Source organism: Anopheles ziemanni, chromosome 2, assembly GCF_943734765.1.
Source record: "Anopheles ziemanni chromosome 2, idAnoZiCoDA_A2_x.2, whole genome shotgun sequence".
NCBI classification, from domain to species: domain Eukaryota; kingdom Metazoa; phylum Arthropoda; class Insecta; order Diptera; family Culicidae; genus Anopheles; species Anopheles ziemanni.
The window spans coordinates 3,532,619-3,544,644 of record NC_080705.1 but is presented as its reverse complement, the minus strand read 5'-3'; the positions used below and the strand labels follow the sequence as shown (position 1 = coordinate 3,544,644).

Here is a 12,026-nt window from a genome sequence, read left to right as displayed (position 1 = left end):
TTTTTTCCTTCGCCTGCGGAAACACGTGTCGCTGGTGACAAGATAGGCAATTTGGGTGATTTGGGGAGGGAGCGATACAGTTTGGGGGATCGCCGAGGGCCGGCGACAAGTGGATAGGTCACCGACCGGCCCATATCATAAATTACCGGCGAGACGACAGCCCAAGACGACAATTCATTGAACTGCCAAAAACCAAGACCGTCCACCAAACCGTCCCCTTCCCGTCCCATTTCCATCCCGTGCCCGTAGGTGAGAATCGAGTCCAGAATAATTGGTCCAGGATGGTTTTGGGCTACTTTGGCTTTCGGGAATGCTGCACTTTTCCTTCGCCCAACAACGGGGCGCCATTTGAGTGCGCCAAACGCATATGCGCAACAAGGGAGTGGAGCGAAGCGATTCACGCTTCGATTCGGGGAGGCTTTGAACTGCATCAATGCCATTTTGATTGAATTCAATCAAAACTTACCATCGGTTGGTCATCCCTCCGTTTCTTTCCGCGCACGCTTCGGTCTCACTTTCTTTCGCAGCAGGCGTCGCAGCGGGGACACGCTGCACGATAATTGATGTTCCACTCATTTCCTTCGCGAGTCGGCCGCTCGCGTTCTGCTCAATTCGTTCGCAAGATGCCGTTTTCGCCCCCCAAACACACAAACACAACGCAACGGGGTTTTGCACACGATTAAACCATTTATTAGCCTTAACCACACCACCGACAGGAGTAAGTAGGAGAGCGAAAGGAAATCAACAGCTGGAGGGGAAGCCATCGTCAGACGGGGAAGAGTTGCTCGAATGGCGTCAACGCTAGCGCCTCGTTGACGACGTGCTGCAGCCGCTTGGTCAGCTGCACCCGCAGGTCTTTCTCGATCAGCTTCATGAACTTGGTGGACGCGATGGATGCACTACTGCTACCGCTCGATCCTCGGAGCTGACTGACTGAGCTGCCTGAGGACGCCGTCTGATCGCGGTCGAGATGTTCGCTTAGGACGGTACTCGCGATCGACATCGAGCTGATGCCGAGCTGAACACGTAGATATTCTTCACCGGAAGGGGTGTTATATAGAGTTCCTTTGGCGACAAAGTCCACTACGGTGTTTCCTGGAAGGTCCAGCAGAGGGAGTTTCAATTACTACTCGGTGAGTCCTAAAGCGCCTGAGTTCTGGCTACTTACGGATGGAGAAGGTGAGGATCGAGTTTTCCGTTGCCTGATGGTCTTCTAGCCGTTCCGTGGAAAACATTCCCAGCATCTCGAGGGCTGGTATCAAGGTGGTCATGTTAAACTCCAACTTTTTCATGTCGACTCTGGAAGGCGGAATTCAAAGAACGAAGGTTAGGACACTAGCACTATCTGTGGGACACTCCTGAAACCTACTGGACGTCCTGGATGAACGCAGTTTTAAACCCAACAAGGTATCGGTTGACGTACACTCCCTTCACGCGCTGCTCCTGAAAGATGGTCATGTTGGGAAGATGCAGCGGATCGAACGGTGTAATGGAGTGCTTGGGCGGGACCTTCCCGTTCGATACAAAGTAGACGAACTGCTGAACGGACGCAGTGACGCACTCAATCAGCTCGGGCTCGGGTAAACTGCGCTGGCATCCCTGGGTCGACGTGTCACGACCTCCTGTGGGTGAACGACAGGGTGAACGACGGTTAAATGAAGAACCTTATCCAACAGAACTGTAGGGAACTTACGCATAGGAGCCGCTATCGCAGAGTCTAACCGGAGTCCAACGGAGATCGCCGCCAGCAACAGAAACGGTCCGTACTCGTACGCAGCTACCATGCTGATGGTGGTGATGGTCGACCGGTAGCGTTCGTCAGCGGCGTCAACGGAGAGATCGGCAAAGATCTTGACCGGGAGAGATCGAGGTCCGCACTACCGCGCGCCACGATCGTTCGAGCACAAGTGTCCGGCCGCGACGGCCAAGAATGTTGCAAAAATTATCACTCGCCCAGAGACAGCGCCACGCCAGCATGTCAGCGTGATCGTGTGAGCCGTGGCCGGCACGACCACTCACGACTCGGGCCCCTCCCGAGCCAGAGGCCGGCAGCAACATCGGCACCCGCGGGGACGAAAACAAACGCCACATTCGATCAATTGAAATTCGCGTTGATTTAATTAACAAAGCCTGGCGCTTCGAGCTTCGAGTGGTGGTTGGTCGCGGGGGGATGGTTCGGGGGGGAGGCGCGATGCAGTGCAGGCATCGGCTCGGCAACTGTCGAAAGGGGCCAAATTGATATGCACCCGGGCATCGGAGGGTGTAAGGTGGTAGCCTCGAGTGCTATTTCGGGGGCATGGATGCAACCGGTCAGATTGAATTTGTTGCATTGGCCAAAGGAAGAACACCACCGTACGAACGGTTTCTCCAGTTGCCCGAAGGATTCGATACAGTGCGGGTCGCAATTGAGCACCGATCGCCATTAACAAAAAACCCATTCGTCCAACCAATCGAGGACAACGTGTTTCGAGAGTGTTAGTCGCGGGGAGGGAACTTGTGCCCAAAAATACACAATCAAAATTCATTGACAGAATTTAAGTGGCGCGATCGTGAAGGGAGAGAAAAGAAGATACGGATTGGGGATGTCGACTGAGCAGCGTTTTTGGATGCGTTGGCCCAGGTCAGGAATAGAACGACGGTATTAGTGGCTTGAACCTGAAGCAGCATGATTGTTCTTCATCTGTACGTCATGCAAAATAGTTTGAATGGACATTGAAAATTCGATGCAAAATTATTAAAACCCTATGATCCCAAAGTAGTTTGGTTTTCTCACTTAATTCCGAACTTCTTCCTTGATTTATTTCTAATTATATACTTCACTATCCTTCGGAAGTACACGAAACCCTTTGTGAAAACAGTTTGTTCAAACGTTGACTTGGTTTGAATTTGTATTCAATGCTCTACGCTGCATACAAGTCGATCCAACTCGCATGAAACAATGCAAAGAAGCATGCGATTCGAACCGGTAATTTTAAAATCAAAAAGATGGGAAGAACGGAAAAACTACAAAGATTTTTGTCATAACAATAGATAATTTGTAGATCTTAATGTGGTAGTCTTGATGAAAAAAAGTGATTAACAAATTAAAAGTTTTTACTTCAATTACTTTTTGCGGTTCTAAACCGTTTTACCGTAACTGCTTGGCCATCACTTCAACATTTTTTTAGACTCAATGAAAGTAGTTTTCTCTTTAAGCGATTGATTTCATGTTCAATACAAAATAATAAGTAGGTTTAGTAGACTTCCAACAATCGTTTCGGATCGTCTAATTCCCGGTAAATGGTAATTTTTCATCACTTTCGTTTATTATAAAACAAATGCCACCGTCGGCTAACACACGCATACAGCCTATCTATAAAATCTCTGTGAGTATGTACAAACAACGAACGAACGGGATTGCCCTCTTATCACCGTCGGCGAGTCCTATCCCCGACCGCCTTCCGTCTCAGTATTGCGTGGGGAAGAAGCGCTCGAACGGCGCCAACCGGAGAATCTCGTTGAACAGATGCTGGAACCGGTCGCGCAGACTCTGCATCAGATCCCGCTCGACGACCGGCAGGATGTCGCGGCCACGGATCTGCTCGAACTGGTCGCTGAACTGGCTGTAGTTGCCGCTCATCGTGAACCACCGGAAGCCGACCGTGTGGTCGCCGATGTGCTGATCCCAGTCGGTGACGTTCACCTTCAGGTACACCCGATTGTCCTGCTCGTAGTTGACGCCCTTCAGCTGCAGCTCGAAGGAGGAATTTCCTGAGAAAGAGACAAAAAGAGGGAACCATTTGTTAGCGAGGAGCAACGTGCGGGGTCGTAACAGGTCTCTCAATCCTGTTCCACCTACGTATGGAGTAAGTCATATGTGACCACTCTGCAATTTCTGGACGCTTGGCGAGCCGCGCGTGGTACGAGCCTTTGGTGTCGATGGCCGAAATGTGAAAGTGGAAGTAGAACTCTAGCCGGGTAATGTCGCTTCTGCAAAGGTATTATTAGCACAAGTCAGAACCTCAGATAATCCCTCTGGAACCGAGCCTCCGTACCTCACGTCCGTGATATACATGTTACGAAACCCGGTCGTTTCTCGGTTGGTGAAGGTCGAAAGAACGTGCTCGTTCTGGATGAGTGTGGTGTCGGGCAGCACCAATGGATCCAGCGACGGTACCGCCGTTCGATCCGATATGCTGCCGCTGTACATGTAGCTCAGATAGTACTGGATCGACTTTTCGATGCACTGGTTCAGGCTGGCACTGTTGCGGGGACATCCCGTCGCTTCGTATGCGTGCGCTGCTGGAAGAAAAATGATACCATAAATTGGCGCGTCGATTCCTCACTGCTTCCACCGTGGCGAATGAAGTTTCTTGCTCCCCGCAAGAGCTCTAGAATTGTGCTGACTACAAAATGCTACGGTGCGGTTTATTTTCCGCGAGTTCTTTTGGTTAAAGCACGCCGGCGAATTTCATCGCATGCTTCGTTGGTCACCTTCCATAAATCTCTTTCCGGTTTGGACGGCTAAAATGTTGACCTCAAGGGGAATTTCGGTAACGGGACGATGTGACGGTCGGTATGATAAAACGGTAATCCTCCGGTGCTTCTTTCAGGTCCCCCCGAAACCCGGAGACAGATTACATCAGCGAGGCAAAGAACTTCGCGGCGACCGAAAAACCGAGCGATTACGGAACACACCACGCGTTGGTTGCCGATTTTCAATTGCTGCCGTATTGCGTCAAGCTCAATTAACCGTTCGCATCAATTAACCTTCGGCAATCTTTCTGATGTTTGTTCTTGCCGAGTTCCTTAGGTCTCGCCAGTCGACGACTTGATGGAAAAAATATGTTTTTATTTTTGGCGACATGTTGGGAACGAGATTCACATGTGCTTAATGAGATAAAAACACGTGGGTCGGTTCCGCGAACTGCGAGCTTATTCCCAAGAAATTGCTTTCTCTTCCACTCGTACGTCCCGAACAGTGACTTGATGATGTTGTGTCCACCACGTTCAGTCCTTCGCGAAAAAGCAGCCGAGACAAAGGCGACCGTAATTGACACTTGAGATCACATAAACCACAACGATGCACCCCGCCACCCCCGAGGGGGAACGAGAGCAAATTGCGCGTCCATGTTGGGTGATCATTGCGCACACACATATACACACACTCTCCGCTTATCGGCCGAAGTCCGGAAGTGATCGCCACTTGTGAATGTCGTCGTCAGCCGTCGTCGTTGTCCATAAATAGCGAATGATAAAATGATTCCACATTTAACCCGGGGAGGGCGAAAGAAAGCCAACGTCCAAGACTAACCCGACGCGGCGCGCGAATTCTCAAAGGTCAGCGAGAAAAACATAAAAAAAAACACCCCGCAAGCGAATGCCTAACGAAGAAACCGATGATACTTCCGCGACGGGAAAAAGACTCGAGGCGAGGCGGTTTCTTGCGGCCGGGTGGGCCGAAAGCGGGTGAATTTTATTATTTTTATATTATTGCTCTTTCTCTTCGCCCCATTCCGTCACCCGGGGCCGGTCGCCGAGGTGCACATTCCAATGCAAATTGGCGGCCTTCACCCGCTCGGTTGACCCTTCGTTCGTGGGGCCAGCGAAAACTAAGAACAACAAAAAGGGTTCTGCCAATCACCGAGAAAGCCTCAAGAGGGTTGGAAGACGATCATCCCCGAGGTGGCACCCCCGTCAACCAGGGGGGAGGGAGGGAGTTTATCCCAACCGATATGGAGCAGCACGATAAATCCACGTGTCACGACAGGTATTTCCTTTTTCCTGGCTGAAACGGTGGCGGAGGCGAAATCGTCTTAAGCCACCGTTGCGGCGGTCTTTTGTTTTTCAGGAAGTGATCAATGACACCCAAGGCCGCCCGTCCGGTGCGAACTTGTTTAGCGATTAAATTAGCACTTTAGGCCCGACGTACGGACTCGGCGATCACTTGAGCAATTGCGCACACAACCAGAATTGCACACACACACCGGCAACCACACGCTCCACGACTCGTAACGAACGCCTCGAGATGGGTTTTGTCCTTTCGGAAGGAAAGAAAGGATCACTTACGCGAGAATCCCGCAACGTCGGGCAGGTGGAATCCGATGGCGCAGATCGCGAGCCAAACCGTCACTCGCGACACCTCGTCCAGCCTTCTCTTTGGTTCCATTTTGGTACTGGCTTCCTTTCGTTCTCGTTTTCTTTCTCGGTTTGCTCAACACAGGACACTCTTGAGGCGGTGCCTTCTGCTCGTTCGCTTTCCTCTCGGCGCGGGTGGATGCAATTCGGCCGGCGATAAACTGCCAGCATTCCAGCGCGATTCGGACCAAACCCAAGACCGATCCGAACGGGTCCACGCGGGGCAGAGAACTAACGCCGTTTTCCTCCCCCAAACAAACTGGAACTGCGCGCCCACAAATGCGGCCCGCGGAGCGGAGTGAGAGTGAGTGAGAGTTTATGCTACAGTTGTTTCCTTTTTTTTTGTTTTTGCTGCTGCGGCGAAAGAAGTGTATCGTTTCTTCCTTCCCCGCGCCGCCGTTGTGTGCCTTTTTTTATTGTTATTATTTTCGCGGCCACGACGCGGCCAAACAGTGAGTAACAGATTGCGACCACCGCCTTCGTTACGAATGATACGGCTTCAACAAACGGCCACCTAATGGTCATATCTTACTTCGCGGGGGGACGCCAAGGCATGTGTGTGTGTAAGTGAAAGAGCACAAACTGACGGAGGCATGGAGACGCGGATGCCGGACGTCTTGTTGTACGGGAGTGCGGGGAGCCAATTATCCCAAAGGAAGAAGCCTTGTTAGGCGCGAACGGAGAAAAGGAAACGGAGTGTTGGGAGGAGATGGGATGCAACATTTGATCGGTCATGAAATCCTGACCCGGGACCGGACGGGCGGAGTACCAGGGCCAGGGGGAGGGCGCCCTCTCTAATCGACGTGGGAATGTGGGTGTGGTGGAATGTGGTGTAGCTTTCTTCTTCCTCTTCCGCACCGCGAGGTGGATTAAGGCAGGCAACAAAAAAAAACAAGAAACCACAAAACACTGAACCTTCTTTCGTTTTTCTTTTTCAATCGGGAAAGGAATACGCTCGCGATCTTGAGGCGCGGTATGCACGCGAGCGAAGTCAAGTGTGAGTCAGCATGTGTTTTTTCTGCTGATAAGGCGCTGCGATACCGGGCCGGTCTTTTTAACCGAGCCGTGGTTGTGAGCGCTCGACAGTCGGTAGCGTCTTCGAAGGAGGAGTAAATTAAAATTGATGTGCAAATTGTTACGATGACACCCGCCGCGTGCCGGGTGACTTCTTCTTTCTGCTCGAGCACGAACTTTCGTTGCTTCATTTCTTGCTGATGAAAAGTGAGATAGACGGCTACAGTTCTGAACTATTATAGGCCTCCCCCGGTGATAAGATGGCTTTCTGATAGCGTTCAACTGCAATTTGTTTCAAGGGAAGAACCAGAAGAGACAAAGGCAAGAGAAAGGGAATGCAAAAGATAGAGAAACACCGAACGTGATACAGGTTGTTTCTCCATTTTATCTTCATAGGAAGTGCAATTTCCTGTTTCTAAGAACACGAGACCTGCGCTATTCAGAAATTCCACAGAAACGCCCTGTAGATAATATTACTCATATCGCTCTCTTTAAGTACGTGTGGTTGCGATCAGTGTCTTCGATGTTTTTTCATATTAATTTGTCTTTTCATTAATTGTTTTGTTTTTGATATTGGATTATTACTCGAGGTTGAGATGAAAGTTTAGAAAATAAAGGAATAGCGTTTTTTTCTTAAATGAACAACACAAACCTTATTGCGTGAACATTTCTCAGCCATTGCCGATCGAGCCAAACCATAATGTTGACTGATTATGCCTTTTTCCTGCTCTGATGCTTCGCGTAATTAAAGTTTCACTTCATGAACTCCAACTCTTCGTACATTTTTATCTTCTGAATCGATTCCGATATGAGCGAGATCCTACTTATTTACGATGTTTCCATCTACTCCTTTCGATATTGCGTCTTGGAAGTTCTTTCGAGCGTTTGAACATATTCACACATCAACCGAAGAACATTCCAGTCTTGAGAGTTTGGAACTGCCGAGTTCGGAATTATTGCTGCATCACGCTGTCGGAAGAGGAAATCATACGGAAGCAAACGGCGATCTCCGGACGCAGATGGATGGATGGAAGGTTTACGATGATGGAAAAATTGCTACAACTTGATGTACTCACGCGATGGAACGGACATTTTCCCATGTCAATCTGCAAAGTGCATAGGGCGCCTCTTTCGGCTGACATGTCAAAGAAGATGGACACACAAATTACTTTCGTTTCGAGCTAGTCTCGAAACGCTGGCTAGATTTATTGCACCAACCATTTTCCCCCCGCTCCCGATGTTAAACTTAGACGGTACGAGAGGACAAGAAACAAGGTACACACATGGCTTACTATCTAACGGATCAAGACTTCCAATCCGACAGAAACAACACATCACAGATCTTCAAGCGTTCGTTATCGTGCTCCGGAGACTTTCCATCCAGCTTTTGCCTCCATCCTGCGACAAATGATCGAACGAACTACTTCCTCACCAAGTCCTTACAGGAGGTTCTTACGCGGGGAAGATTTCATCAAAGGTCGCCTGCTGCATGATCTCGTTGGCCGTATTCTTGAACGTCTCCGAAAGGCTCCGCTCGAGTCCGGGAGTCAGCTCGTCGAGGAACAGTCGCGAGTTCTCGTTGATGAACTGGTTACCGGCCTGGCTGAGGACGGGATCACCGCGGAACAGGTCCTTCATGTCGAACCGGCCCTTCTCGATCTGGATGCGGACGAGCAGCTTCTTCACGCGGATGTATTCCTTGCCGTCCTTGGTGTAGTTCTCGCACAGTAGCTTCACCCGAGCTTGGTTGTTTTCTGCGAATTGTCAGAAATGGGGTTATTGGCAGGAGAACTAAAGGATGAGAGATCTGTACTTCACGTACCGATTACTCCGGTCAGATCGCCGACGCCGGCAATGTTTAGGAGCAGCAACTTGATCTTCAGGTCGTACTTTCCCTTGAAGGACAACTTCGGCAGGAAGATGTTGAAATCAAAAATCAGCTTCTCGATGTTCACTCTGTTCGAATAAAGAAATTCAAACGGGATATAGTGGAAAACCTCTAACCACACACTCCGCCAAGTGTACTTACTTTAAGTTATCAACCTTAAACTTGCTCGGTCCGGAGACAAGCAGCTCACTGAAAGTGGCCTTAAATTCGGCACCCCGATCCATGTTGACGGTGGACAACGCCAGCGGTTCGAGTGGAGGAATTTTGAAGTCATCCGATATCTTGCCCGTCGCCAGTCGCGGCTTTAGATCGTTGACGGACTCGATGACACATCGCGACAGTTCCGGATCGTTCCGTGAGCATACTTTGATGGTAGTTGCTGATGGGAAGGGAAAAGGAAATTGGAAACCAGAAAAGGAGATGAACAATCACGAAACAGGAAGGGTGCATCTGTGGACGCCATTTCGATCGGAAGCACGAACGAGCCTCCTTCGATCGAATGTCAAACTGTCAATGTCATGCGCGTGCATCAATGACTACTCGATCGAAGGGATTATGATCGGTTACTCTTGAGGAATACTAAAACCTCCATTACGGCACTACTAAAACCAACCACGGCCGACGCCGCTTCACGACGCCAGTAGAAGGTTCTGTCGCGTTCGATTGGAAGCGGCGCATGAAACACAAAAGTGCGTGCTTTGAAAATTCAATTAATTCACACCTCATCATCGACTGCAAATTACAGAGTCCCAGGCCACAGGGTGTAGGTGTGTGTGGCTGTTCGACACCCCACCAATCAAACGGGCACGTGTCTGCGTGAAAACCAGTGGGAGTTGGTCGTAAAAATTAGTGGGTAAGCCTGGTGCCGGTTTACATCCTTCCCGCGTGGTGTACTGGTGACCTTCAGAAGAAGGAAAACACAACACCGGTTTTGACTACCGTTTAGCCCCTACCTATATGTCTGTACGGTTGTCGATCCGAGCCAGCTGCAACAACGTGTTCGATAATTAGTTGACAATTAACCAAGATCGCTGCGCGGTTTGCAAGACGGTAGGAAGCATTTGGTACAGTTATGGCATCGAACGACGTCAGCTGGGTTTAACTACAGTAAGAGCAAACCAGTTGGGCACAATAGAGGTCACATGTAGCGACCAGATAGAACCTGCTTACCTCTGCACATTACGTCTAATAGTATTCTATTTTCCTCCATCGTGAATCTCTCAGAGGCTTGTTCTAATTGGGCTTGGAATAATAGCAAAGTCTCCTCCCAAACCCCGGAATTGTTAGAGCCATGTAAGACGCAAACCAGCTTCTTCTGGACATGGATGGATAAACACGACCTCTGGTACCTGTTATCAATACGAGCCTCCCATTACGGATGGTGAAGGGTGTGACACTTTACTGGATACTGGAAAACGGCTGATGGGATCACCGTAAGAGGGTCACGTTCGGGAGAAGCCGGCGCGTGTTAGTACTTAAGCCCCTCGGGCCCGAGTCATCGTGGGTGACAAATGAATGGGTATCGAAGTTGGGCGCCCAAGTCTGTAGTTAGTAGGAGCAGGAACAAATCATAACGTACGCAGTCGATATTCACAGTTCTCGATGATATGATTGGCGGTCAGGGTCTATATCGCTCACAAAACGTAGGCAGACAACATGCGTTCAAATTACAGTGGTTCATGATCACGTGTTTAATGGTATTCATTGTTCAGCTTGCATTCCATTCTATAAGATTTTTGCAAGAGGAATTTAAATGATCTTGTACTGAGATCCATCTTGGTTCTTGGTCCTCAGAATAAACGACTCATTAAAGCCATTGTTAGATGTCACTAAGACCAATCTTAACTCTGATGGAAGTTGAGAGTTGTTGATTCCTCAAAAAAAGAGACGGCTACGTCACACTAGACGTGTTACTTAATTACGGAACGGCAGTAAACAGATGCCTCCCATATTACGTTAGTTCTCCCCCTCCAACCAATCGGCGAATCGCTTCATCGCAACTCTCTATCGACCGTTTGATCGCTAAATTGTATGTGCCCTCCCATCTCGTTACGCTCCCTTCCTGGGGGTGAAAGGGTACTGACAAGTTATAAGCATCTCCGCCTCACATGTGCGCAATGCTAGCGATTTCCCATCCAAAGGCAAAGCTACCGTTAGCGACGACGGAAAGCTCGAGCTACGCGGACTCGCACCAGTGGCAATTTTCGCCGTCTACTAGGATCGGAAAAATTCAGCGGAATATTTCCCTTTCGAGTTAAATAACGGAAGCCATTAATTTCCGTTCCCGTGAGAGTTTTGCGGTTCACATTAAATTCTTTTAAGGTGATTCAAATTAAATGATTACAATTATAATCCACGCTCATTAGACATCTCTAAGAACCGTAGTTGATGAGAGGAAGGAAATCGCAACATGAGGTACCGTTGATGCATCTTCTTTCGTTTTAATTCGCAACTCACCCAATTATGGCGGAATTTCTTGTCTATGAATTTAATACTTACGAAAAGCCCCGAAGCTTCCTCCAACGTACGCGATCAAAACCACAACCGTTAACATCGCGCTCGAGTGCTGCATGGTTGTGCGGGGGGGTTTCTCAAGTTGTCTACACTTTTCCGTTACGTCGATCGATTTCACTTTCTTCTCGCTGACGCGCGGATCTACACTGACACACTTCACTTCCGGCTGTGACCGTGACCGTGAACTTGCGTGGCGCGTACCGACTTCGACTCCGATGCAGCAGCACTCTCACTGCTTTCCACTTGTCTCCGACAACTCCGATGACTGACTGAGAGAGCGAGACTGGCGCTTTCCGGCTACGAGTCGCGAACACGCACAATGGGGTTAAACACTCGAGGGCTGGAAGAAAAAGGGATACAACCGATCACTACTGATCCGCCCGTTTGGCAGCCGGCGACTGTAATCGTTGGCCGGCGGATCGGCGGCTTTTATAGATGACGTTAGGACACGTACCAAGGGGTCGCGCGAACGCACACCACCATCGCCGATAGA

General features: G+C 49.6%; 3 protein-coding genes across 3 annotated transcripts; all 3 read right to left on the bottom strand.

Moving 5' to 3' along the window:
• Positions 1 to 766: 766 nt before the first annotated feature.
• Positions 767 to 1,784, bottom strand: LOC131283071 (uncharacterized). The gene is made up of 4 exons (XM_058312634.1): positions 1,694 to 1,784; positions 1,370 to 1,622; positions 1,169 to 1,299; positions 767 to 1,095 (listed from the first exon to the last, which is right to left on the bottom strand). The coding sequence occupies exons 1-4, from the start codon at positions 1,782 to 1,784 to the stop codon at positions 767 to 769; spliced, it is 804 nt and encodes a 267-aa protein (XP_058168617.1).
• A 1,661-nt stretch (positions 1,785 to 3,445) lies between these two features.
• LOC131283065 (uncharacterized) lies at positions 3,446 to 6,148 on the bottom strand. Its single transcript, XM_058312628.1, has 4 exons — positions 6,049 to 6,148; positions 4,035 to 4,278; positions 3,839 to 3,969; positions 3,446 to 3,750 (listed from the first exon to the last, which is right to left on the bottom strand). The coding sequence occupies exons 1-4, from the start codon at positions 6,146 to 6,148 to the stop codon at positions 3,446 to 3,448; spliced, it is 780 nt and encodes a 259-aa protein (XP_058168611.1).
• Positions 6,149 to 8,583: 2,435 nt separating this feature from the next.
• Positions 8,584 to 10,229, bottom strand: LOC131283063 (protein takeout-like). The gene is made up of 4 exons (XM_058312626.1): positions 10,190 to 10,229; positions 9,161 to 9,398; positions 8,954 to 9,087; positions 8,584 to 8,885 (listed from the first exon to the last, which is right to left on the bottom strand). Exons 1-4 carry the CDS (start codon positions 10,227 to 10,229, stop codon positions 8,584 to 8,586), a joined length of 714 nt encoding a protein of 237 aa, XP_058168609.1.
• Between the last annotated feature and the right edge of the window lie 1,797 nt (positions 10,230 to 12,026).